The sequence below is a fragment of the Carassius auratus genome, chromosome 24 (assembly GCF_003368295.1).
Source record: "Carassius auratus strain Wakin chromosome 24, ASM336829v1, whole genome shotgun sequence".
Taxonomy (NCBI): Eukaryota; Metazoa; Chordata; class Actinopteri; order Cypriniformes; family Cyprinidae; genus Carassius; species Carassius auratus.
Window position 1 is genome coordinate 20,354,502 of NC_039266.1, and position 27,722 is coordinate 20,382,223.

A 27,722-nucleotide genomic window follows, 5' to 3' on the forward strand; every position below is an offset into this window, starting at 1 on the left:
TGTACTTGTATGTAATGGTTAGTGTTGGGATGAGGGTTTGGTTTGGGGTTAGTTGCATGTAATTATGCTTTTTTTTCATAGTAAATATAAGGACGCTGTAAAATATATTTTACCTTTTTTTAATATTAACAAAAATTCATAAACGCTGCAACAACTAAATTAAGTTAAAGTTTCAGTTAACATAATATGTGTGTGTACTGTATATATTTATTGTGTATATATAAATACACACATGCATTTGTATATTTCAGAAAAAAGTTTATAGATTTAAATATAGGAATATAAATGTATACATGTAAATAGTTTCAAAATATATACTGTATGTGTGTGTATTTATTTATACATAATAAATATACACAGTACACACACATATTATGTTAACTAAAACTTTTACTTAATTTAGTTGTTGCAGCGTTTATGAATTTTTGTATTATATATTATGTACACACAGAAACTTTTATTTTGGATGCGATTAATCGCAATTAATCATTTGACAGCACTAATTTTCAGTAAATAGGGTCTGTTTTCATTTCATGTTGACTTTATCAGGTTAAAAGAGTGACATATTTTGACTACTTATACACTAATATATGTATCTTAGATAATGGCCAAAAAAAAAAGATAATCACTTCATTGATTAGCTTGTCGTTCCCTTGAGAAAGTTAAAATGTGCATCATACAGTCACGTCATAAAATTCCAGTTCATCTTCACCTCCGTGATTCATCCTTTATTAAAGTATCAAAATAGGAATATGAAAATAAGTCCCACATTCTCCAGTCTGTTTCTCTAGGCAGTCAGACGGGGCGCCATTTAAATAGTTTTTCAACTGATTTAAAAACTGATGTTCAATTTAAGTGAATTAAAAACATTCTGGACCAAAACAACACCTTCTGCGCTGCCAAATATTGAATAGCTATCAAACATTCAGAAGTTTGTTTTTGTGTCAGTGTATATTTAAGATGGCTGGTTTTGTTTTTGTTAACTGTTTGAGAAAACGCAGCGCTAGAAGATGATGCACTTTCACAACAGGTCCATTCCAGTCAATAACCAGATTAAATAATGTTCTAAAAGTACACACCAAGAAGTGTTAATATCATTTGAATGCAAACAGATACACCGCAATATCAAAAGGAAAGAGTCCATTTTTCGAATGACCTGGCAACCACAGCTCAAAGATTATCAGCTGGATGAATGATGCTAAAATGTTTTAAATTCATCCAGCGCACGTTCAAATTTGAGTCTGATTCCCGTCTGGAGGATATAGCCAGGTTTTCAATCTCACATACTTGAATTGTTTGTTTTAAAGTGGATGTCCACTCGTTCATCAGTGCTGGTTCCTCTCATCCTACGTTCTCAAAGTCTGCAAGGAGAAGATAGGTCGCTGGAGTCTGTCAGCTGGTGTATTTGAGCTTGGAGATCTGTGACGGGGCGGTTAAGGTGGAAGTGGCCGACACCATGGTGGTGTTTCGGCTGCTCACGAACATGGGATCCAGACAAGCCACTTTGGCGGCGAAGAAAGCGTGGATGCAGTGGAGGACCGCGAAGAGGTTGGAGAACTCCAGCTCCTGGAAACATCAGGGAGAAAACACAATCGTGAAGAAAGGTGGAAGCCTCAAGCAGAAATCAAATCAAACTCGGTGCGTGAAAGTGCTTGCGTTTACCTCCTACGGGGAAAATAATCAAACAGGAAATTCATATCATCACGCTTTATTTTTATCTGCTTCCTTCAGCTGTTTCTTTTGCTCTGGCAAGATTCTGATGTTTTTTGGAAAGTGTCTGATATGCTGATGATACGAGTATACCTGCTTCAGGTTTATTGAAATGCTTAAGAGTGAGAAACAGCTTTCTTTTTCATAGATAGACTTTATAAAACCTATAACAAGAGCAAAACTTACCTTTGCTTCAATAAGTTTTGTGTCTGGATTCTGGAACAGGAACTTGATTTTACTCTTGCCGTCATCTGATGATCCTTTCAGCTGAGAGAATTTATATCTCCACAGCACAGCCTATAATGGAGGTTTAAATATTATGCATATTAATAACTCTATAGATATGAAAAGTGTCTTAAATTAACCAGAGAACTGTGGACAATTACTATTCATATTTAACAAGTATTTGCATTGAATAATAATATTTCATACCCATTAAGCTGTCGTTTATTGCAACTCGTTTGACTCCTTTGTTAATGGAATTTCTTAGCTTTTAATTATTTCGTATATTTCAGACAAACAGCACAGGCCATATCTCACACAAAAGCATCAAGTCTTCTCATATTTGTTATTTTATTCCTCATGTTTTTATCTGGCTGTTAATATGAATTTCTGGAGCAAAAAACAACAACATAATATTAGTAGATAACTGATATCGGATGCTGAAGTTTGGGGTACAGGTTGTTAGGAGAGAAAACAAGCATTCGTGTTCTCATGTTCTTCCCAATGGGTTTTTAACAAAGAAATGTTACATTTATTAGTAAAAAAAGTCAGTTTATTTAGTTATTTATTTTTTTTATTTTTGAAAATGCTCAGCAAGATAAAGATTTGATAAAAGTTACAGTAATATTGTGAAACATCATTCGAATTTAAAATGTGTTTTCGATGTGAATATATAATTTATTTCTGTGATGTAAAGCTGAACTTTCATAAATCATTCTAATATGGTCATTTATTATCATAATCAATGTTGAAAACAGTTGTGCTGCTTAAAAGTTTTTCTTAGTTTAGTTTTACTGTCACATTTGATCAATTTAATGGGTTCAAACAAAATATTTTTGTAAATATCAAATTTTCTAATTTAATTCTCTGTTATATGACATTGTCATTCAAAATAAATTTTTGATGTACAACTTTTTTTTTTTTTTTTACACACCAAAACCACTTTTGTCACACTTGTAGAGGGTTATTTCTACACGTTGTTTTTATAAAAATTTTACTTTTTTTATTACTTTTAAATATTATTACTGTGAATATAGCCAGTGGCAAGTTGGTTATTACAACCAGAGTTACAGTATCTTAAAGGAACACCCCACTTAAAAATAAAATTGTTTGAATTTTTTTTTTTTTTTTTTTTTTTTTTTGTGAAAAAAAATGTACAATTTTTGCAGCTTTTCATTTTCCGTCGATCTTAGTATAGGATGTGACTACAGAAGAGTCAAGTCTTAAATAGGAAAAATATCAAAACTCTTTAGTCATTTTTTAGCGGGATGCTAACGGTCTAATCAGATTCAATGATCTATGCTAAGCTAAGCTAAAAGTGCTACCTCCAGACCCGGAGATCAGATCAATGGATTCAAAAACGGTAAAACTCAACTCACAAAACGTGGTTTGTTCCTTCAATAGAGTAATAATATCATCAAACAAAACAGAACACTTTAAACAACTACACTCAAATAAAACAAATGTTTATATACGTTTACATAACATAGAGTTGACAGATGAAGAGTGTCATTAAGAAAGAAGAGGAGATTCTATAAATATTTGTTGTGATATAAATACAAAGCACGTAGCAAACGAGTAGCTCTAATGAATAAGATTTGAATAAGCTGTGATCATGCATTTTACCTTTACTTCAGTTACATTAAGACTGAAGGATGCATGCTTCACCTTTGTGGCAGCATCGAAGCAGACGAAGCCCATGCTGAAATCGATGGTGAGTCCCATGAGATGACTGTCCATGATGCAAGCGTATGTTTTACACTGAAACGAGAGACACTTGGCACTGTTAATCAGACACAGACATCTCTTCCATCTCTTAAATGTTTAATTAGCACGATAAGTGTCGTACATAATTGTTTTGGGAGAAAAATAAACAGAAGCGAAATTTTGGCACGAGGTTTTGCCGCATTAGTTTGGTTTAGTGGGACAACTTGGCAGCGATTTTATTTGTGCAACTCTTGTTTTCCATGAATCTGAAACAGTTGCAGGAAATTGTCCATATATCTTTTTTGCTAGAATTTGGAAAATAGATTTGCTTCAATGCAAAAGTGCATGCTGTACTTACATACTGTATAATATTTTAAATAAACGTCATACATGAATCTACGGCTATTTCTACAACTATGGCCAATTTTGATCCAGTAAGAACAAAAACTCTGTCAAAAGACATTTTTCACACATCAGTGTTAATTTAATATTGTTGTACCTTCATAATTTTTGTTAATTTTTTATATTTTATTTTATTTTTATATTCTCCAATTTCATGGTAATTTTATTTCGAGTTTTAGTAATTCTGTTGTGTTTTTGTCATTTTTATTCATTTTTTAAAATATGTCTATTTAGTTTTTTCTTATTCCTTTTTTATTTTTGTTATTTTTGTACATCAAGTTAAATTAAATGATTAGGTGAATAAGTATTTGTAACACTCTAATAAGGTTACATTTGTTAACATTAAAAAAATTAACAGATTATTTAATAGGACTGTAATGTAAAATGCTACCAAGTTTTTAATTTAATTTAATTTAATTTAATTTAATTTAATTTTATTTTATTTTATTTTATTTTATTTTTCATTTATTTCAAGTAACAATTTTTTATTACATTTTTTCTTGGAAAATAAATTACCTCTTTGTTTTGCTAAGGCTTATTTAACAACTAACATTTTATGTTCCTAAATTAACAATATTTTCATCAAAAGATTTGGACAAAAAAAAGGTAATGACCGACGTTCGTTTCACTATCTGAAATGATTATTTTAGTTTACAAAATTCATATTTGTACTATGGATTTTCATTGTTTTTTTGTTTTTGTTTTTTTTTCATTTCCATTTTCATAGATTTTACCAACTATATATATATATATATATATATATATATATATATATATATATATATATATATATATATATATATATATATATATATATACACACACACACACACACACATCTATTTATGTTTGAAAGCTTGCTATTAATAAATAACATCTGAAAAAGTGTAAAACATCTGAAAATGTGATCATATATATATATAAAAAAAGCAACAGCTGGCTCATAAAAGTGGCTGTAGCTGAAGAAACTCAATTCATCAGGTCCAACAGAGGATTAGATTATATTAATATCTGCAAACAAAGTGTGTTTTCATAATGCGTTTGTGATCAACGTGTTTCCTTCAAGTAGTGAATAACAAGTCAGATTTAATCTCTATTTGGCACAGCCTCAATCGCTCAGCGTTTGTGTTGTTCAGATGGAGGCCAACACTGTCTGGCAGGTGCAGTTTTATTCGCCTGGATCTGATCTCAGCTCTGCTGGGTTTGTTGATCATGCCAAGAAGACAAGCGAGACGTAACATCGCCGCTGACAGTCCCTCATGTCATCTCATTTCACTTACAGAGTTTGATTTAGTCTGTCTGAGCAGTTAAACTGGAGCTGGATCGCACTAACTCTGCTTCAGTACCTGTATTCGCTCCACTTCGAAGAAGGTGGCCATCTGAAAGGCTTTCTCCCACAGAAGCAGCTCACACTCCAGCTCCACGCTGAAGAAGATGTCCTCACCCGAGTCCGTCTGAACGCTGAAGCAGTGCTTCCGCTTGTCCACCAGCTCAATGTCCTAAAAGAATGCATTGAGTTGAAATAATGTTACAACACAGATGTATGATTTTATGGATTGGCTCATTATAATATTACCGTTTTTACTGTATTCTTCATTAAATAACGCCTTGGTGAGCACAAGAGACTTCATTAAAACGTTTAAAAATCATGTTTCTAAACTTTTGACAATATATAAAGTGTTAGTTGTTTAGTCTAATAATGATTTTATAGTCCATATCTAATCATTAATATTTTTTTTTTTTTTTTTTTTTACTGATTTTATTTTCCTAAGTGAAGCATTAGTGCAATATATAAATATTTTATAATATATTTAATTTTCTGAAATGAGGTGTAAGCACTGGTCCAACAGAGGATTAGATTATATTAATATCTGCAAACAAAGTGTGTTTTCATAATGCGTTTGTGATCAACGTGTTTCCTTCAAAAATGCATTGAGTTGAAATAATGTTGCAACACATATGTATGATTTTATGGATTGGCTCATTATAATATTAATGTTTTTACTGTATTCTTTATTAAATAAAGCCTTGATGAGCACAAGAGACTTCATTAAAACATTTAAAAATCATGTTTCTAAACTTTTGACAATATATAAAGTGTGAGTTGTTTAGTCTTATAATGATTTTATAGTCCATATCTAATCATTAATATTATTTTATTTTTTTACTGATTTTATTTTCCCAAGTTAAGCATAAGTGCAATATATAAATATTTTATACAAAATATATATTTAATTTTAAATTTTAAATTTTTTTCTGAAATGACGTGTATGCATATGGGATGTTAAATGCAAATAAGAATAATATTTAGCTAAGAATTACATCTGCCTTTATATGGCAGAAAAATAGCTAAAGTCAAAACACTGTGAATCAGACAAACAATATTTTTTGAGAATTACATAATTATAGTTATAAAACTGTATTAGTGAATACGAAAAGAAGAATATTAAATATACTTTTTTAAATTTTCTTCAGTTTTATATCTACAAATTGCAATTATAAATGGGTTTTAAACTAGAAATTAAATGGGTTTTAAATTAAATGTAATTCTAATCATTACTCAATAAGTAAGCACAGAATACATACCTGTAGGGGGACACTGATTTATCACCAACTTAATATCGGATAGCTTCACACTATTTATTTGTAAGGCTTGATACAAGTACTTGAGCTCATACCTTCAGGATCTTGAACATGATCTCGTAGTCGGTGAAGCTCTTCTCGGCTCTGGTCCAGTCCCAGGTGGTGACCTAGAGGAGTTTAGATGGCTGTCACAGTCAGTCGTCACAGACAGTGTGTTATTCAGATTAGCTCAGGGTCACTCGCTCTCACTGCGGCCCTCGAGGGATCATTCAAATGCTACATGAAGTAAACAACGTTCTGCTCGCCGACGAAAGAGGGAAAACCCCCTGAGATCCTGTGTACGAGAGCGACTCACGCTGAGCATCTGCAGTAACCTCTGATGCCCAAAGGCCAGTGAAGATGGATCATGACGGAACAGAGACTCAGGAGTGTTTTCTTCAGACCCAAGTGGCTCAGAGCAGAGTTTTAAATGTCAGAATACCAGTCAAGAACTCACTGCTTGAGTAAACGTGCACACACACACACACACGCACACACACACACACACACAAATCTAAATATCTTCTTGATGCATTGAACAAAACATAATAAAAAGGTAATATATGGCGTTTGGAAGTAGTGCATTAACCAACCTAGCCATTATTATCATAAATATTTTTATTAATAGGATAATAATAAAACATTATAAAAAATTCTAAAAAGAAATATTTGGATACCTTTTTAATTAATTTAATATATAAATGTAAATGCAATAATAATAGCAATACTAATACTACAATTATTAATAACCCTTTGTACTTTATGAAAAATAAATTAATTGTATAATAATAATTAAAATATTTTGATGAATAAATACTTAAAATATATTTAATGAATTAATGTTATAATAATAATTTATTTTTTTACTTTTTAAACACGCTTCTATTGTGTATGATTCATCAAAGCATGTGAAAAAATTATTCCAAGAAAAAAAAATATTATAAAAATAATATAAACATTACAAATAAACAAATTATTTGAATACATTTAATAAGTGAACACAAAAATAATAATAATAATAACAATAATAATAATAATAATAATAATAAAATGATACTTTTCTTTGTTTCTGGCCTTACTGCGTGTTACTCCAAAGAATAAAAAAAAAGAAGTTTTTAATGATATTACAAAAAAAATACAAAATAAATAAAACAGAAAATATTAATAAATTATGAAAAATAAATAATTATAAGAAATTATAATAAAGAAAAAAAAATGTATAATTATTATTGGATAGTTTTAAATAAATTACTAAATAAATGTAATAAAACAATAAAATGTAACTTTATTCACACGGTACTGTTCTAATTGTGTATGATTAATCACTGAAGTTATTGCTAAGAAAAATATGATGGTCTCCATAATCGTTCATCAAAATGAAATCTGAAATGACTTTCTTTTTCATAAAGGCCCTTTTATTTTTCAACTCCTCCAACCACATGTGTCACACAGAGACACTTTTCACAATCCACTCACAGTTGCAAAAATCAAGTCATTCTATATTTGGTCTGCTTGAATGTCCTTTGTTACTCAGAAATGTCTCAGATTTTGAAAGTAACAGGTTCTGAACAGCAACAGACATACAAAACAATATCGTTTCGGGGGCCTTACCAGATTAACCAAAACTTGGCTTTGTTCACCTGAACTGCTTTCATGTCAAAATTTGCTAAAAATAATCCAATTTACTACGTAGTCCTTCCCGCAAGACAGCATGTCAAGTGTTTACTGGCGCAAGAGGAGAACATCTGAACGAGCTGAAATAACCTGAGAGAGTCTTTGGACAAACTGCTGAGTGTCATAAGTTCTCTCCAATGTAATTTTGCATCTGCGTATGCCATTATAGGTTTCCACATCCAAACTTTTGATCTTCCTCCCACTCCACAATCAAATTACGATTAATGGCAGATTGGATGAAGCTCTTTGATGTCTCGATCTCTTCAAGATAAATTAATTAAGTGGCAACATCTAGAAGCACCAACTACAGCAATTCCTCATTTCATCAGGAGCGTACCATCTGACATGAAACACGGGGGGAGACTGAGAGTTAAAAACCAGCGTTATCAATGCTATCAACCTCAATATTAGGAGAGGTTTACCTTTAATGAGACACTTCCCAGATTATCATTCATGTTTCATTCTAAATCATTTCCTAGAATTATGATGAAGGTGTTTAATTGCTGATGTGTACGGAGATTAGGCTTTATTAAATGGAGGTGTTAGAGCATCAGGTTAGGTGATTTAGCCTGTGGACAGCTGAACAGATTAATGGATTTCATAAAGTCGATAGCAATTGGAGCAAATCATGTGGATGCCAGCTGCTTGGGGGTGAAAATGGGGAATTATTTGAAGGAGTAATTCCAAACCCATACTGTACCATGCAGAGCTATTTTAGTATTATTTACATACCATTAAAATATTTTATGTTTTATATTTTAAATTAGCATTTTTTTTTCTTCAGTTTTCATTATAATTTTAGTTTTTGCAATTTTGTTACATGCTTTTTAATTTTGTGTTGTTTTTCATATTTGTTTTAGCATTATTTGCATAATATTGAAGTATCTTTAATACTTTAAACTAGCTTTAATTTTTAAAATTTCAGTTTTCATAATAATTTTAGTTTTTGTAATTTTGTTACATGCTTTTGTAATTTTGTGTAGCTTTATTAGCATTATTTGCATACTATAAATTTTTTAATACTTTAAATTCGATTTTATTTTTGTATTTTCAGTTTTCATATTAATTTTAGTTTCTGTAATTGTGTTATATTCTTTTGTAATTTTTATTGTATTTTTTCATATTAATGTTTAAAAAATTTATTTCAGTAATTGAGTGATTTTAATACTTATTTCAATAATTTTGTTTAAATGTATTTATTTAGAAAATATACTTCAACTTCAATTTAATTTTAATACATTTTATTTAATTTTGTTGCCAAGGCAACATTTATAATTTCTAATTAAAGTTTTTTAAAAGTTCAAAAATGTTTTAAAGTCTAATTCTCTCTAATCTATATATTTTATTCAATTGCATCTTAATTTCAGTTAACAAAATTATTTTTAATAGATATATTTTCATGGAACATCAAAGAAGATTTTTATTATTATTATCATAATTTTAGATGTAACATTTTTATTTTATGAATAATTCTAAAAAGTTAACAATGTTCATATTTGCTTCAAATATAACAAAAAACTCCATAACATAATTGATATGACTTGAGAGCTAGATTTGTGTAAAGAAAACACAAATTCAGGTCTAAATCTTTAGTTTTACACTAAAAACTGCTTAAAAGTTTTAAACGAGTGAGGAAATATGCATTTTTTGGGTCAACTATTTCTTTAACAATTCTTCAGTGCAATGAACTGCACTCAAGAAAAGTTTCAACAAGAGTTTGATGTGCTTTCATAATTGTAGCAGTTTCTTTTTTCAGCCAAAGTTGCCCCAAGTAGAATAAATATTGCGTGTGTATGCTAAATATAAAATCATATAAAAGTCAGCTACTGAAACTGAAAGGCTCCTGATGCAGTAAATCATGCAGAAGAACTCACTGGAGGTGCAGAGAATTTGAAGAGAGACGAACCCCTCAAGGCAAGAAACTTTGGTGTGTACATTCGGTCCTGAACAGAATCTTGTTCCTTCTCATCCACCCAGCCCATAAATATAATCTAAATGACAGAAAGACATAAAAAGAAAGTGTCAAATAGGTTATAGAAGGACTAAGATGTTCCAAGTAATTACTCTGCACAGAGTTTCCAGAAAGAAACGCTCTTCTCCATTCAACACTAGTTAAAAATTAAGCCTAATTCGGATCTTGATCGTTTAAAATGTCAGCATTGGGAGGTCACAGACTAAAACTGGACGCTGTGACCAAGTATCTGTCAGTTTGTGTGTGTCAAACGGTTTTGAGGAGCACAGCGTCTCGATGCCCTGTGAACTTGACTCTTGGCTTTCTGCAGGGCACATGCGTCACAGCGCATGAAGAATAGCGGCTCTGACAGAAAACATCATTGTAGTGTGCTTCATTCAAGTGTGCTGGACAAGTCTCTCGCTCTATCAGGGCTTTAGCTGGATCTCTGCAGGCTTTTTGTCACTCTTTCAAGGCCCAGTTCACACCTTCTCAACAAGTCTGATTCGGTTCCCTTACCTGTTGGTTTACTGGAAAGTTTCTGTTGATCTTCTTCACCTGCAATAGAACCATAAAGAGACTTTTGAATGTGTTTCTACAAAAAATGCACATTCAAATATATCATATAATCAAAAAAGGAAATATTTTATAATGAATGTATACACCTAATACATATTTAAAGTTTATGTGTTCACTAAAAGAATTAACATATTTTATATATATATATATATATTTTTTACATTTTATAAAATACTGAAATTTATAAAATAATGTATATATTATTTATTACACTTACACACACACAGAATATAAAATAAAAGTAAATAATATATATATTATTTTCTAAATGTCAGTATTTTATAAAATGTAAAAGAAATATATATATATATATATATATTTAAAAATGATGTGTGCACTATAATTAGATTTGTTTTTTAAAATATGCATATATTTTACAAGTATATATTGCATTATGAAATATAAAAATAAAATATAAAAAATGTACTTTTAAATAGATAATTGAAATATTTCTAGATATTATATTTATTAAAAAATACTGACATTTAGAAAATAATGTATATATTATTTTTTTTATTTCATATTATATATACAATATTTTATAAAATCTTATATATATATATATATATATATATATATATTTTTTTTTTTTTTTTTTTTTTATGATGTGTGCACTATAATTAGATTAGTTTTTTTTTAAATATGCATATATTTTACAAGAATATATTGCATTATGAAATATAAATATACAATATGAAACATGTACTTTTAAATAGATAATTGAAATATTTATAGATATTATATTTAATATTCATATACCTTTAAATATATTTTACATTTATGATTAGAATATATATTTAGAATACTTAAAGATAATGTGTGCACTATAATTAAATAAGTTTTTTTTAAATAAAACATGTAAAATGTATATTATATTGAATAATAAAATTATTTGTGAAATAAATAGTTAAAATATTTCTATATATTATATTTAATATTTATATACTATTAAATATATTTTAGAGCTATACTGATAATAATATAGATTTAAAGAGGATGTGTGCACTGTAAGTAATAGATTAGTTTTTAAACAATAATATTTGTTTATTAATAGAAAATATTGTTTAAATATGTATTGAAATATAATGTAAATATAAAATATATTTTCTAAATAAATATATTTAAACATTTCTATATATTATACTTAATATGTATATTTTTGCCTTCATATTAACATACATTTATAATATATTAAAACGTGATCTGTACACTATAAAGCAGGCCCATGACTTTTGGGGGATTTTCTTTTTTTACATTTATTCATTCAGCAGATTTTTTTTTTCCAGAGTGACCTACAAATGAGAAGCATTGTAATTTACTGTATTTTAAGAATATTCAGTGCAGGAAACACTAACTTAAAGTATAAATGCACTTTAGGGAACAAAAAAAAATCCACAAAACTGTACGACGTTACAGATACGGTTTCATTATTCCTTTTCAATCAACCTCAGCTTCCTGACACAAAACTGATTTCCTAGACATCTCAATCATATATCCATACAAAAGGCCAGCGAATAGGGCAATCTGCTTCCCAGATATAAAATAAAGCGCTCTGGTGATCACCGAATGACCTTTAGCGTGTCTCAGCCCAATTATTCAACTAGCAGATAAAAGAACGTCATGCATCTTGTGTGTTTCAGACTAACAGAGGAGCTACTGTTCATCCAGAGCACAGGAGAATCGCTCCTGCTGCGAAGCTTTATTCAAGATTAACATTCTCACTAGCTTCATTACCCACGTAACCCTGGCCAGTAACTGCCGCCTCACAAATGACTCTAATAGCTCCATTTGAATGTGGAATAAGGTCTATTTTCCTTGCAGAAAATGCACTGAAAGCTCATCCAGATGATCCCTTTGCAGGATAATCCAAAGCAAAAGCTACAGTACACTATTACAGTTCACAAGGAGCAAACATACCATCTACCTTGAGAGGATTCTTCTGGGAAATGCTAAACACACTCAAAATAAAACAAGGCTAGATGGAGGATGGAGGATTTTTGTAGGGGTTCGCTCAAAAGCGAATGATCTGGGCCATGAAGCACACGCTGTACTCTATCGGTAATTAAGAGTGAAATCCTTCATTGTGTGGGAAATGCCATTTTAATGCCTTAATCTACTGCATTGAGGGGATTACAACACAAGACCTGCGTGGTGAAAATGAACATTTATGACAAATAATTTACTGTCTTCTCCATCACTGAGCATAAATGTAGTTTATCGCACAAATTGGTTCGGTACACTCTCTCCAGAGACAATAATGCACTATAAATCTGCGAATGTTGCCTTGACACAGTTGCACAGAGATCATCTGGTCCAAACAAACCACAACACCTGGTGTTTTAGGTTGTATTTATCAAGGAACTCATAGAAAAACAATGGTGGAAAGAGGAAAGGAAATGAGGGGGAACAAAAGCAAGAAATGTCATGATTCACGCTGAATATGTCTGATGATGGGCGCTAATCATTAAACCAGGGCTTCAGTGTTCAGTTCAACTTGAATTATATCAGTTAATTTTTATATTGTGCAAAAAGACACAAAATCAAAAGGAAACTAATGGAAATGAAGGAAGACACAATTAAATGTATGAATTAATTTGATAAATGCTAATAATATTTGTATTTTTTATTATTGAAAAGACTAAATAAAGCCAACGGTGGTCTTTAGGTATAATTTAATAAATGTATATATAAATATACACATGCACTACTGTTAAAAAGTTTGGGGTCAGTAGGATTTTCTTTTTTCCTTTTTTTTCAAGGATGCATTATATTGATAAATTATCAATTCTATTCATCAAAGAATCCTGAAAAAAAGAAAACGTATCACTATTTCCACAAACATTTTAATCAGAACAACTTTTTACCACATTAATAATGAAAAGAAATGTTTCTTGAACAGTAAATCAGCATATTAGAATGATTTCTGAAGGATCATGTGACACTGAAGACTGGAGGAATGATGCTGAAAATCCATCTTTGCATCAAATAAATAAATAATATTAAAAAAAATATTCAAATATAAAATAATTCTTTGAAATAGTAATAATATTTCACATTATTGCGTTTTTTACTGTACTTTTTATTAAATAAATGCAGCCTTGGTGACCATAGGAGACTTCTTTAAAAACATTCAAAAATCTTACCGACCAAAACTTTCTGAATGGTAACATAAAACATCATGAATAATTTAACATGTTTTATGTTTTAGGTTCTTCAAAATCTGAAACATTAAATTTTCTCCAGGTTGAAAAAGAAATGAATCTCACAGTTCCAGTGTGATTTCAGATTTTTGGACCCCTCTATACATTGGGTAGTCACATTATAAGACATAGAGGTTACATTTTTAGTTCTTACAATCTAAGCCATCAGCGTTTGTGTAAGAATTGACTTTGGTTGTTAAATTGCCACAGTTAAACCATGCTGAAACTGCATTGGTACTCACGTTGTGCTTGGTGAGGGCAGAAATGTTTGAAGCTATTGCTTGCAGCCATTCGGTGCATTCATCAGTACTGGGGCACTGAATTACCCCGCTGCACACCCCATCCACAGCAATAACTTGAAAGGCATTTTGCCTGGAGAAATTAAAAATATGCGCACTCAGGAGACATTCCACAAAATGCAAAAAGTAGCTAACTAAGGTCTAATTCTCCTTTTTCAACTCACTTTAATTCGAAGCAATTTAAAAAACAGATTGATTTGATTCAATCCAATTTAAGAGATTTCAATTACGTTCCACAAAAGGTCTCATTTCAAATAGCTTAACCTCATCAAAGTATGCATTTGGTATTAAAGGTCTAATGTGGTTCATTCGGGAATGGCTTTGAATTAATATAACCCCTAAAATACTAATCAAGGAAAATCCTGTGTGACTAGAATACAAACAGAATTACTAGATGAAAGCAAGAGCAAAATACATCATATTAGGCAAAGCAACTCTACAAACAACTGTAAGTGTTTTCAAAGCCAAAGACAAAACAGAGACATTTATTGTGTGGTTCCTGTTCAGCTCACCTGCAAACGTCAGAACCTGGGACGTACTGGGACAGACGTGCATGCAAGAGAGGTATGAGACGAAGATCCACCCATCTCTTCTCCCAGCGCAACCCCGGAGACATCGGCCAAGATGAGCAAGACAATGTGTCCTGCCACATACATAGAGATTAGAGATTAAGATGAGAGATAGATGGACGTACAGACAGACAGAAAGAGAGACCAACAGACCGACCGACAGATTGATTGACAGACAGACAGATCGACAGACGGACAGATAGACAGACCGACAGACCGACTATCCATCAGACAGACTGACCAACACACAGACAGACAGACAGATCGTCAGACAGACAGACAGACAGACAGATAGATTGACAGACAGACAGATAGACAGACAGATCGACAGACAGACAGACAAACAGACAGATAGACGGATAGATTGACAGACAGACAGATAGACAGACAGATCGACAAACAGACATACAGACAGACAGACAGATAGATTGACAGACAGACAGATCGACAGACAGACAGATAGATTGACAGACAGACAGATCGACTCTCCATCAGACAGACTGACCAACACAAAGACAGACAGACAGACAGACAGACAACAGATAGATTGACAGACAGACAGATCGACTCTCCATCAGACAGACTGACCAACACAAAGACAGACAGACAGACAGACAGACAACAGATAGATTGACAGACAGACAGATCGACAGACAAACAGACAGACAGACAGATCGTCAGACAGACAGATAGATTGACACACAGACAGACAGACAGACAGACAGACACACAGACAGACAGACAGACAGATCGTCAGACAGACAGACAGACGAGATTGACAGACAAACAGATAGACAGACAGATTGACAGACAGACAGACAGACAGATCGACAGACAAACAGACAGACAGACAGATCGACAGACAGATCGACAGACAGACAGATAGATTGACAGACAGACAGATAGACAGACAGATTGACAGACAGACAGACAGACAGATCGACAGACAAACAGACAGACAGACAAACAGACAGACTTTCAGATAGACCATCAGACAGACAGATAGATTGACACACAGACAGACAGACAGACAGATCGTCAGACAGACAGACAGACAGATCGACAGACAGATTGACAGACAGACAGATAGACAGACAGATAGACAGACAGATCAACAGACAGACAGACAGACAGATCGACAGAAAGACAGACAGATAGATCGTCAGACAGACAGATAGATCGTCAGACAGATAGATAGATTCTTGTCTGATGTTTACTGTGTTGTTGGGATGGTAGTTCAGATGTAGGCCGCTGTCACACAGTGGAGACGATGTTCCACTGCTCTGGTCACTTGGTATACCTAAAGAAATAAAATAAACGGATAAGTTATTTCATTATAAATTTCAATTTAAGAGACTTTGACACTTTAGGTTCTATATTAACCGGTGAATATAGCGTGTCCAATCCCAGACGTACATAAGCAGTCCTCACACAGCGGCAGCTTCAGAAATGCAGGCGTCCTCTTCAGGAAAGACACGGTCAGAGTCACTTCCTCACCTGCATTTCGCAGAACCTGCACCTGAGAGCAATAAATATGCTTGCTTATTCATTTATTAGAATAGATGTGTCAACCGTTTTGTTGCAATTAGTCAAGCTTTTAAAGGGTGAGTCAAAATTACTGACACACTTCTGTTAAAAGACTGACGACAGGGATAAATGTTATAAACCTGTTCATTGCTTTGTAAAAGCAGCATTGATTGAACTGAAATATTATCCAGAAAAGATGAAACATACCACTTCTTCATGACGATAACTCCTCACGTTAATGCCGTTTATCTAATGACAACATTAGTAAAAGAATACAAATTAGTAAAAGTGTAATAAGAGGGAGTTATGAATAGATCCTGATATACAGTACTGTTCAAAAGTTGGGCTCAGCAAGCCTCTGATGTTCACCAAGGCTGCATTTATTTCAAAAATACAGTAAAAATAGCAACATTATGAAATATTATTAAAAAAAATTTACAAAGTTTTCTATTTGAATATATTTTAGAATGTAATTTATTCCTGTGATTGAACGCTGAACTTTCATAAATGTCACATTATCCTTCAAAAATCATTCTAATATGCTTCTGATAAATGCATTCTAATATTTCTTATTATCAGTGTTGAGAACAGTTGCGCCGCTTCATATTTTTGTATATTTATTTGTAACCTTTTGTAACATTAAAAATGTTTTGCTTTATCTTTTGATCAAATTATTTCTAAATAAACTTCTTCTTTTTTTATTGCAGACCATAAACATTTGAACAGTAATCTATAAATGTTTTAATAATAAAAAATTACTAGTTGTAAGTGCATTCAACAAAGATCCGAATCAGATCAGAATTGGAGCTCGGATTAATTTTGAATTTAATAACATATTGAATAACAGATTCATATTTAATATTCATATTAAGGAAAGTCTATATGTTAAATAAAGCTGACAATCAATGCAAGCATATTTTGAAGTATTCCCACTTCTAAAACACGCCCTTCGTGAAAAATACACAGATAATTCAGATTGAACATATAATTGGAATATACAGACAGAATATGAATATGCTCCAAAATAACAACTCAAATTTCCATCAAAAGAAAGACGCTCCCTAAACATCTGCTGGCTGGAACTGAGTGAATTACATTAAGACGCCGTTGGAGTTTTAAAGCGTCCCTAACACTGAAATGATCTTGTACTTATGACCCATTTATGTATCTAAGCATACCTGGAGAATTCCATCTCCAATAAACAGAAGTCCGGAAAGCTCAGCTGCAAACGAAAGAAAAAAAAACAAAAGTAATAAACCAATAAACAACTTATTTCTGAGCAGGAGAGAAGAGAGAGTAAATAAACAGCCTACCCTTCTGTTCTTTTGATATTTTAGATATAACAACAGGGATCTTGTGTTCGGCACCACCCTATGAAAAAATGATAAAACAAAGACTTTCAAAGTCTTGCGAGAAATGTGAGAACTGAGTGAAAGCTGCGAGAAACTGCGCCATCACCTTGATGCTCAACCCAAACCCTCCGATTGTCTGCCGACGGATCGTTACTGTTCTTTCCTGTTAAGGAATCAAAGGAAACTCGTCACTTTCATGCCATACAGGGTCTGTGTGTTGAGGAAGACAGGTAGTTTACTTTTCATTTCAATTTGGTTTATGAAACTGAGAAGGTCCTTAATTCATTTTAATTGCCTCCTTTTCATGTAGATTTCCCAGGGGGAAACGGCACCATGCCAACAATGCCAGTAACTTAATTAAAGGGCAGTGAATACAACATGATCTGTCTGTTTAAACCAGTGCTAAAGCTGCTGACTGCTATAAGGACAATGATAGATGCAACACAATGGTCAGAATATTCCAGTGAAATACACACTTGGCAGTTACAATGACGCTGAATCAAAGGGGCACAGGTTAACTGGATTAAATATGAAATCAATCAAAGCAAATTCCTACATGTGTGATGATGACACATTCCAGAGCTGAATAATGACTCAGTCGCAAGAAAGGCAGCTCTGTTCTTTTCTTGCGGCAAGATATTTTGAGGTAACGCCTCAGGCGACGTATTTATATCCTGAGCTGCACAATAATATTCCAAGTCCAATAAAACTCACAGATGTAATTAACAAAGTCCTCTGAAAGTAAGCAATAATTTATGTGTACAAAATTATGAATCTATCAATATTGAATCTATCAAAATTCTACATAAAAAGACAATCAAAAAAAAAAAATTAAGAGACAACATAAAAATGTATCTGGATTTACTAGGTATGGGTTTGAGTAAAATTATAATATTTCTTTTATTCAATAGAGGTGAGATAACATTTCCTCCAAATTTCAAATAAAAATATTGTAATTTAGAGCTTTTTGTTTGTTTTGCAGTAAATCGCAATTGGTAAAAATAACAAATGTTTATTATTTGTTGTGATTGAAAATCAGTGTCAATCCACCAAATATTTTACAGACAAAATACAAAAAACTAAAATCTGTCTGTCTATTTATGTATAAAATTCTACATAAAATCTAATATATATATAAACAGATTATTATAATTATTTTACTGATGTTTTTCATTGCATTCCAATTCATCTCAATCCAACTGCAGTTGGGTTATTTTGATTAGGTGAAAAATTACTAAAATACAGCTAACTAACACAATAAAACACAATTAAGACATGATAACATAATAAAAACCATGATTTTTAAAAATGGAGTTATCTGTTTTTGAAAATAAACTCTTAATATATTATTATTATTATTTATTACTTTTAATAATATGCATGAATGTTAAAAGGTTAAATTTTGATGTGACATTTACTTAATAAAATGTGCCTATTTATGTCTTCATACTCTAAAAACTGCCTGAACTGAACTGTAGTCAGGTGATTTAGCCATTGTAAATGATATTTTTGACCTTACTGTCATCACATTAGAAACATGTTGAGGGAAACTGACTAAACACTTTCTTCCAGTGTAGACGATGCAGTCCCTGACATGTCCAAAACAACAGAATGTGCTGAACAGCTGTTTCACCTCATAGCTTCGTATTGTCCAGGACCGGATCAATCCGGCTTATAATGAGAACTGCTGAACTCACGCTCGAGTAGAACGGTTCTCCAGACACACAGATGACGTCTTGCTCTTGAATGGTGAGAAGATCTTTGGCCAGGTGCAGACGGATATTGAAAGGCTCCTCGCTACCATCTTGAAGCAAATAAATCCCGGTCTTTGTCTGAAACAGCCAGAGTCACACAAACATCTGTAATCCTCTCTCCACAACAAGAAGTTAATTAGCCGTGAAACTGATTGCGTGATAAACAGCGAGGGCTTGTGTTTGCAGAGTCATGTTTGCCTGGCAGAGACACAACTGAACATTCAAAGTCACTGCAGAATATCAGGGAGAAAAATTATTGCTAGACCATCTGGACTTGCTTATTCATTTGTGGAAGATGTTTTGCCGCTCCTCTCATCCAAGTGGCTTCATCAGTTATCTGATAGTGGATTAAACATCTTCACACCACACAGTGTCATAATGACTGATGAAGCTTTTTGAATATGTGACAAAATGTCTCCAACAAATGGATAATGAAGTCCAGATGCTCATCATGACAGAATGCCTGTCAGAGGTTTTAATGTGGCTTATTGGCTCCATATTAATTCAGTATTTACCACAAGGCCTTTACTTCAGTAGATAAATGTTTGAGAAAAATGACATGAGAATCATGTAGCTATAAGGCACTGCGATGCGAGCACTTGAACTGCCTGGCAAGATGTAATTTTGAGCAATGAAACGTTCTTGCCCTACAGTAATCATTTAAAGTACAGCAGACGGCGAACTTAAATGGCTCTGCTTTAACAGTTCTTAAATAACACTTCATTAATGGGAGTTTCTTCAAGTAATGCCACTTTCAGCCCTCATCTCTCTTAATGTGTCCAATTTAGTGATTTATGTCCAACAGTGTATATACTATTCATTCAAGAGATTCATTATTTGAAAGTTAGGAACATTTCCACAACACGATGTATTGTGTTTTTATACATTTCCAGCAATATTGACATAATTAAATGCCCTATGTCTCATTCAGGGTTATTATATCCTATTAAAAACACATTTATTTCATACCAAGTATAGTCCAAATCTGTTAACATATTTACTGACAAATCACTCGAGACTTATTGATATAAAAATTACAATTCGACTTGTATTTTTACAATCGGACTACTATTTGTGCAGAATGCACATTTCATAATATTAAGCTTAAATATATTGATGAGAACTGTATGATCTTTGAATAATATCGGTCTTTAAATGTAAGATATTTAAAGTGAACCTGAAGAATACTTGCAGTAGTTCCACTTTAGCACAATCAAATATACTTCAGCATATATTTAGCTGGACTTCAGCACAATTAAAGTGCATTAAGTACAAAATTCATTTCAATTTAGCAGACTTTAAAGTATACCAGTTTAATATACCAAAAGTACAATTGCAGGGTAAGTACATAATGTATTTGTATTATATAATTAGCATGAAATAAATGTACATCAATTACATTTTAGTATTTGTATATTTGTTACTAAAATATAAAATAAAACATAAAATGAAATAAAATATAAAAGCCTTTTATTTCAGCTAATTTGAGTTACTTCACTTTCATTTAGTTTAACTTGATGTACTAAAATAACTAAAACTAAACAAATAAAAACTTCATAAATAGAATAAAAAGACAAAATTAAAAAATTAACTAAATTGAAAACTGAAAACATAATAACAATCGATTCAAAATATGAATAAAAACTATAATGATATCTCATACTAAAATAACACTGGTCTTCTTTAAATCCTTAATACATCACACACAAGTAAAGATACTGTCACATTTTCTGCGTAATTGAAAAAATTAAAGCTTGATTTAAAAATAATGCACAAAAATATATTCAGCAAGTGATATCTATATGTAGCTCGATTTTTCTTTTGTTTTCTTCACACATCATGCTTCACACTGCAAACTTGTTAGCTTTAATAAAAATGAACCCAAGGGAACTAAAAGTAAAGAAACAACAACAAACTAACTATTTTGTGTGATGCAATAATCATCATTTGAAAATGATGTGAAATCCGTCTCACTTTACATATTATTTTCAACATCATTAAAGGCATGTAAACATATTAAGCCTTCACAAAATTATCTAATCATCATAAATTCGGCAAAAACCTGCAGTGAAAAAAAGATTGCATCCCTAGATAATTTATTTACAAAAGTTGCCAATACATATTTCATAATTTCACATTGTTATATTTTTGCTAACATCATTACTATTTAATTAAAGCTTTTTCCGCTTTGAAATGATGCATAGAACTGACTCTGTGTATATTTTGGCCTTTCCGCTTGTCAGCACAGTGAAAAACGAAATAAAATCAATTCCTCAGGGCCCGGTTGTGTTGTAAGACTCGCTCCTGTGATGACCAAATTGGTTGGTAAGCAGTCGCTCATAAAATAGGAAAGAGGCCTGGGTTTTCTGTTGAGTCTGGCATCTGCATCATTGCGCTTTCTTGCAAAGTCAGTCAAATACTTTATACCAGAATGAAATTTATTCCATAACTTCAGTTGCTAGGACACATGCTTGATTCTGTTGCCATAGCAGCCAAGTGTCAGCCATTTTTAGGGTACCCTTGAGATTTTCAGTCAAAACATGTTCAGACATAGACCACGCCATTCCAGAAGTGAAATAACTGTAGTTAGTCCAGGAGGACTGCATTAATTCACACAATTAAGACGAAGCACAGCTAATATGAATCTCATATTGATGCTTCAGCAAAGTTAAAACACCCACAGGCTCTGAAAAAAAAAAAAAAAAAAAAAAAAAGCTTTTTTTTCTGACCACGACGTGTTGAATCTTGCCTTGCACGTCACGTTTAAAAAGCATAGCAGTGTGTGTAAATAAACAGAAATGCTTCTGTCTATACACAAGACTTATCCTCCTCTGAGCGCTCATTAATCTTCCACACATAATAAGCGTTTCTGAGCCCAAACGCTATTAAATGTGTGCTCTCTGCATATATAGTAGCCTTGTATGCCATCCCAAACTGCATTAATATAATGCAGGGCACATCGAATGTCTTGAATTTTAATGAATTGAGAAAAACATCCAGATTAGTGGACGATTGATATTTCTCAGTATGCGATATAGACGCTGATATATAGCATATAAAGTACAATCAGCCGGTTATTATTTCAAAACAAATCCTGACAGGGTGATCAAGACATCTAAATGAATAAATTTGAGTCAATATTGTTTACTAATCTTGCATTGATATGATATTAAAGTGTTCGCTAAGAAGAAAATACGGTTGCACTTTATTTTACAGTATGTGTACTAACATGTACTTATAGTGTACTTACAGTGTATTTACCTAAGAAAGTTCTGGTAATACAAGGTAACTACATGGGGTAGGGTTAGGTTTAGGGGTAGGTTCAGGGTTAGTACCTAGTTATTACATAGTTATTGAAATTACTATAATAAGTACATAGTATGTACATGAGGAACAGGACTGTAAAATAAAGTGCTACCGAAAATACTGCATTGGATTGTGCAAAACAATCAGCGTAGAAACAACAAACATTGCTACAGTAATATTACAGTCATTTTAATAATCAAGTCTTCTGTGGTCATTTTCACTGTAATCCATAACTGAGATGTGAGATTTCATTCTAGCTGCGTTTCTAGAAATGAGAGCGCAAGTTTGGGGACTTGAGAGTGTTGATTTTTTTCCTCAGGGTTTACCAAGCGAGAAACTTATGACATTTTTTTTTTTACTTCAAACTATTGCTTCCAGCTAAAATAAAAGTCCTTGGTAATATTGCTTTCTCCAGTGAAAACGTTGGCTGAATCTGGAGAGAAATATGCACAGGTCAAGCACTTTTCGAAACAAATATGTGGGTGGATTTTGAGGTTTTGACGGACTTTTTCACTGGAGGAAGGGTCATTATGGATTATGGACTGGCAGTTTAGCCAGAAGTTAAAAATATCTTAATAATGGATTTGTTGCTTACAAACACGCAGCTTTCACTTCACAAGACATTAACTGATGGACTGGAGTCATGTGGATTAATGTGCTGTGTTTATCAGCTGACTCTCATTCTGACGGCACCCATTCACTGCAGAGGATCCATTTGTGAACAAGTGATGTAATGCTGCAATTTTCCAAATCTGATGAAAAAACGAACTCATCTACATCATGTGAATGTACATTTTCAACAAATGTTCATGTTTGGGTCAAATTTTCATTCTTTTAATAGTCATACTAATTCATACAAACAGATTAATTTAAAATGTGTTTGTAATTGCTTATTATACAGTGCATTATACAACGAATGAGATATTTCTTTCACTTTACAAATTATTAATATTAACAATAATAATAACAAACAAATGAACAGTATTACATCAATTTATCATTCCTGTTACCCAGAAAAGCAACTAATATACAGCTTTCAACAAGGAAATATCTGACCACCGGACCACTGACCAAAAGCCGTGTAATAATATATATATATATATATATATATATATATATATATATAAAAATAAAATATGCAACAAAAAAAATCTCAAAATTGTCAAATATTGATTATTTAGTCAATCATTAATCCATACCATTACACTTTTTAATTATTTATAGATGGATTTTTTTGTGCCATATGGCTTTTTACTTATAGTAGATTGTAATCCTCTTTATAATCCTTACATTAAGTCCTTACTGTCATCAGAAAGTGAAAAGTATTACAGAGAATGGAACTGTAAATCTATTGTCTATTAAATAAATGTTTCCTAGTCCGCAGACGGGAATTAAAGCAATCGGTTTTGACCTAACATCTTTGTTTCCCAGTGGAAAGTCAACAAATCTATTTATTTGATCGATGTGCTCCTGCCTCTCTCCACGACTGCAGCGAGCATTTATCTGGATAGAGTTTTGTTCAGCAAATAACACTGAAATTGATCTGTTACAAGTTGCATGGGAACACTACTTGATCTACTTGATCTAAAATAAGAAAATGTTTCAACAGCAAGCATACTTACCTCTTCATTTGAAGTCTTGAAATCCATGTGCTAAGGTCAGAGAAACAGTCCTTAGAGAGGAAAAAACATGAAAAAGAAAACCATTCATCATGTAATTAAAACACGTTGCATTAGCAAAAGCTAAATGTTATAGACCTGCAATGATAAATGGTGTTTGCAATGAAAGTTGCATGTGTTGCAAAGCAAAGACAAATTCATTATAGATTAATGAAAATGCATTCGAAATTAATCATTGCTTAGTTAGAAATACACAACTTTGCCTTGCATGAAAGCGCACTTGGATGTGCAGAAATTGAATCAAAACTCTTCACAGCAAATGTGTTTTTGACAAATAACAACAGCATCTGGACATGCAAAGCCAAAGAGGAAGACGCGCTTTGATATTCGGTGTAAAAACTCCTAAAAGTGTTACATTCTTATTTTGCTAACATGTGGATGGCAGAAGAGATTAACCAACCGGAAAGCAATAACCACTTCTGAAAACGAATGCAAATGTGGCATTTCAAGTTGCTCCGAGGCCTACTAAATAATTCAGTGAGAGTTATTGTTAAACAATATATCAGCCTGTTTGGGATGGTCTCTGAACATGTACTGCAATTTCTGGATTGCTGTACACGGTCTGCTTGAACGCTTCATTGTGCAATAAGAATATGGCATTCAAACCAACCCTATGGTCGGGGCTGGTGTTAATGTTATTAAACCAACAAGTAATAATAATATCTTTGTTATTAAGATGTAAGATGAATGCCAAACCACAGTGAAGCATCATTAGCATAATTATTGAATCATGATAATGATTCTATGATGGACACAGATGGACAAATCTTGCAAAAACATATCGAAATCACATTTTTATCACAAAAAAGCACTATATATTTTTTTTTTATTTGGGATGAAATATGACTCAGACATGCTGTTTGAGAGATTCACCCAGCAACACATTTTTCTGGTACACAATGATACTTATTTGTAGAGGATGAATAAATGACTGGAGGCATTTCCTGCTGTGTTATTCTAGTGCTGCTTTACAAACATCTAAATAATTCCTATTGTGAATCGTATCACACAGCAGTAGCTGACCACAGCGCTGTTACTGTTTGTGTACTAGAAGTACTAGTGAGCACTAGGATTAAATACAGAGGAATCACTTCTGCTGTTTCATCTCCCAGAGTAGCACAAATTAAAATCATAACCAGCGGACCGCATTTAATCAGAGCAATCGCATAATTCGCACAGTCTGAAACCACTCAGCGGGGCAAATGTGGAGGGATTACAGCTCTATCTGCTTTTTTTTTGTGGAAGCTTGTTTCTGCTATGGGATAAAATAATTAAACTGTCATTGCAGCTTTTTATCTAACAATTCTGACTGTTTTGACTCAGAATTCTGAGTTCACATCTTACAAATCCGTTTTTTTCTGCCACATAATAAAAAGGTAATTGATTTTTTATCTTCCAATTCCTACTTTTCTTGTCAGAACTGCAAGTTTAGTTCTCATTCATTCTGAGTTTTGTTTAGTTTCTGCTACAGGATGACAAATAAAAACGGTACTTGACTTTTCATCTCACAAATCTGAATTTGTTTTTCTTGCGGTTGAAAGTTGATATCTCATAATTCTGACTTAGAACAGTACTGCAAGGTAAATTGCACAGAACTGAATTTATGAGTCAAAATTCTGAGTTTAGAATTTTTAAATCTCAGAATTAATTTTTTTTCCATCACAGAATAAAATTTTAAATGTAATTGTGATATTTTTTATTTTACAGTTCTGATGTTTTTTCTTGGAATTATGAGTTATATTTTACCATTCTGATTTTTTTCCTTACAGTTCCAAGTTAATGTCTTGGAATTCCGGCTTTTCTTGGCATTTGCAAGTTTATATCCCATAATTCTGCCTTTTTTAAGCAGAATGCAAGCTAAATTGTACAATTCTGAATTTATGAGTCACAATTCTGAGTTTGAATTTCTTAAATCTCAAAATAAAATTTTTTATTCGTCACAGAATAAAAAATGTAAAAGTCAATACAACTTTTTTATTTTACTGTTCTGATGTTTTTTCTTGGAATTCTGAGTTTGTATTTTACCATTCTGACTTTTTATCGACTATGGAAACAAGCTGTAATAGTTTTCACCATATTTTGTCGGTATTCCAAACACATGGACAGCCTGGCTATTTTCCCCTACTTTAATCAGCATGTTTTTGCCCTAAGAGTGCATGAATGGTAAAATGTTGGAACATTTCTCCATAAGTGGCATGTGCCATAAGATACCTTGATAAGCGAGATATATTGGTGAGCCCTTGGATTCCAAATTCCCCATTATATACCAAAAATTGACAAAAAGCCGTCTCAGTGATGAACCTTGTCCTCACATGGAGTGCACTTAAGAGGAAATAGCAATCTGAGGTTCATAACGGAGAGGACATGTGTCTCCAAAGCAGCGATGGTGAGTACCTCTTGAGTGCCATCTGTCAAAATGAGCTACATGCCCCTTTAAAACCTCTGAGCTGGAGGAGACGTCGCGGATCGCTCAGAATTTCCACCACGGATCGATTCCAGCTAAGAAAGTCCTGGCACAATACACAAGGCCTTCAGACAGCGGCTTTATGAATAATTCATTGGCGTGGCAAGAACGAGTGTTCCCTAATAAACATCTCTGTGAGGTCTACAGGTCTTTCCACTCGCGTGCGATCTGCTGCTTCCTTCATACAGACCGAGAAAAGCCAATAAGTTTAACGTGTGGCTAATGAAATCATTCTCATTGTCATCTATCAAAGACGCGGCAGAGGAAATGCGCAGAAGGACGCTCAATAGTTTATCATAATGTAGGACATTTTAAAAATATTCATTATGTTTTATTGATTCGATGAAGCTCTCATAGTGGCCTAAGGGAGTCACAAAGCCACTTTTTGGCTATAGAATTTAATAAACCAAAATAACATGTCACAAACAATGATAAAAGACACAGTATAAATTAAATTAAATTAAATTTATGCATTTTGCAGATGCTTTTATTCAAAGCGACTTACAGTGCATTTCAGGCTTTCAATTGTTTACCTATCATGTGTTCCCGGGGAAATAATGCTCTACCAATTGAGCTACAGGAACACGTAAGAAACAGGAACAGTATAAGAAAAAAAATTATGCTTATAGGGAAAAATTTGTTTCTACACAAATATGAAACTTTAAGCACAAAAATAAATCAATAACAATGTCACTAAACATGTTT

The 27,722-nt window shown here is 32.5% G+C and overlaps 1 protein-coding gene across 4 annotated transcripts in view; it reads right to left on the reverse strand.

Moving 5' to 3' along the window:
• Nucleotides 1-529: 529 nt before the first annotated feature.
• LOC113042588 (gamma-1-syntrophin) overlaps nt 530-27,722 on the reverse strand; it is a 42,712-nt gene continuing 15,519 nt past the window's right edge. For 2 of the 4 annotated variants that reach the window (XM_026201548.1, XM_026201549.1), the window contains 17 exons: nt 24,497-24,546; nt 19,512-19,646; nt 17,921-17,977; nt 17,776-17,833; nt 17,641-17,684; nt 16,670-16,711; nt 16,319-16,454; nt 16,153-16,235; nt 14,879-15,009; nt 14,310-14,439; nt 10,808-10,846; nt 10,212-10,328; nt 6,720-6,791; nt 5,388-5,540; nt 3,601-3,693; nt 1,897-2,007; nt 530-1,566 (listed from right to left, as the gene is read on the reverse strand). In XM_026201548.1, the coding sequence (XP_026057333.1) occupies nt 1,393-1,566; nt 1,897-2,007; nt 3,601-3,693; nt 5,388-5,540; nt 6,720-6,791; nt 10,212-10,328; nt 10,808-10,846; nt 14,310-14,439; nt 14,879-15,009; nt 16,153-16,235; nt 16,319-16,454; nt 16,670-16,711; nt 17,641-17,684; nt 17,776-17,833; nt 17,921-17,977; nt 19,512-19,646; nt 24,497-24,523 (1,602 nt within the window). In that variant the 5' untranslated portion in view covers nt 24,524-24,546 and the 3' untranslated portion in view covers nt 530-1,392. Of the gene's footprint in view, nt 1,567-1,896; nt 2,008-3,193; nt 3,694-5,387; nt 5,541-6,719; nt 6,792-10,211; nt 10,329-10,807; nt 10,847-14,309; nt 14,440-14,878; nt 15,010-16,152; nt 16,236-16,318; nt 16,455-16,669; nt 16,712-17,640; nt 17,685-17,775; nt 17,834-17,920; nt 17,978-19,511; nt 19,647-24,496; nt 24,547-27,722 lie in introns of those variants that run through there. The other 2 variants (XM_026201550.1, XM_026201552.1) reach the window with 2 other exon arrangements.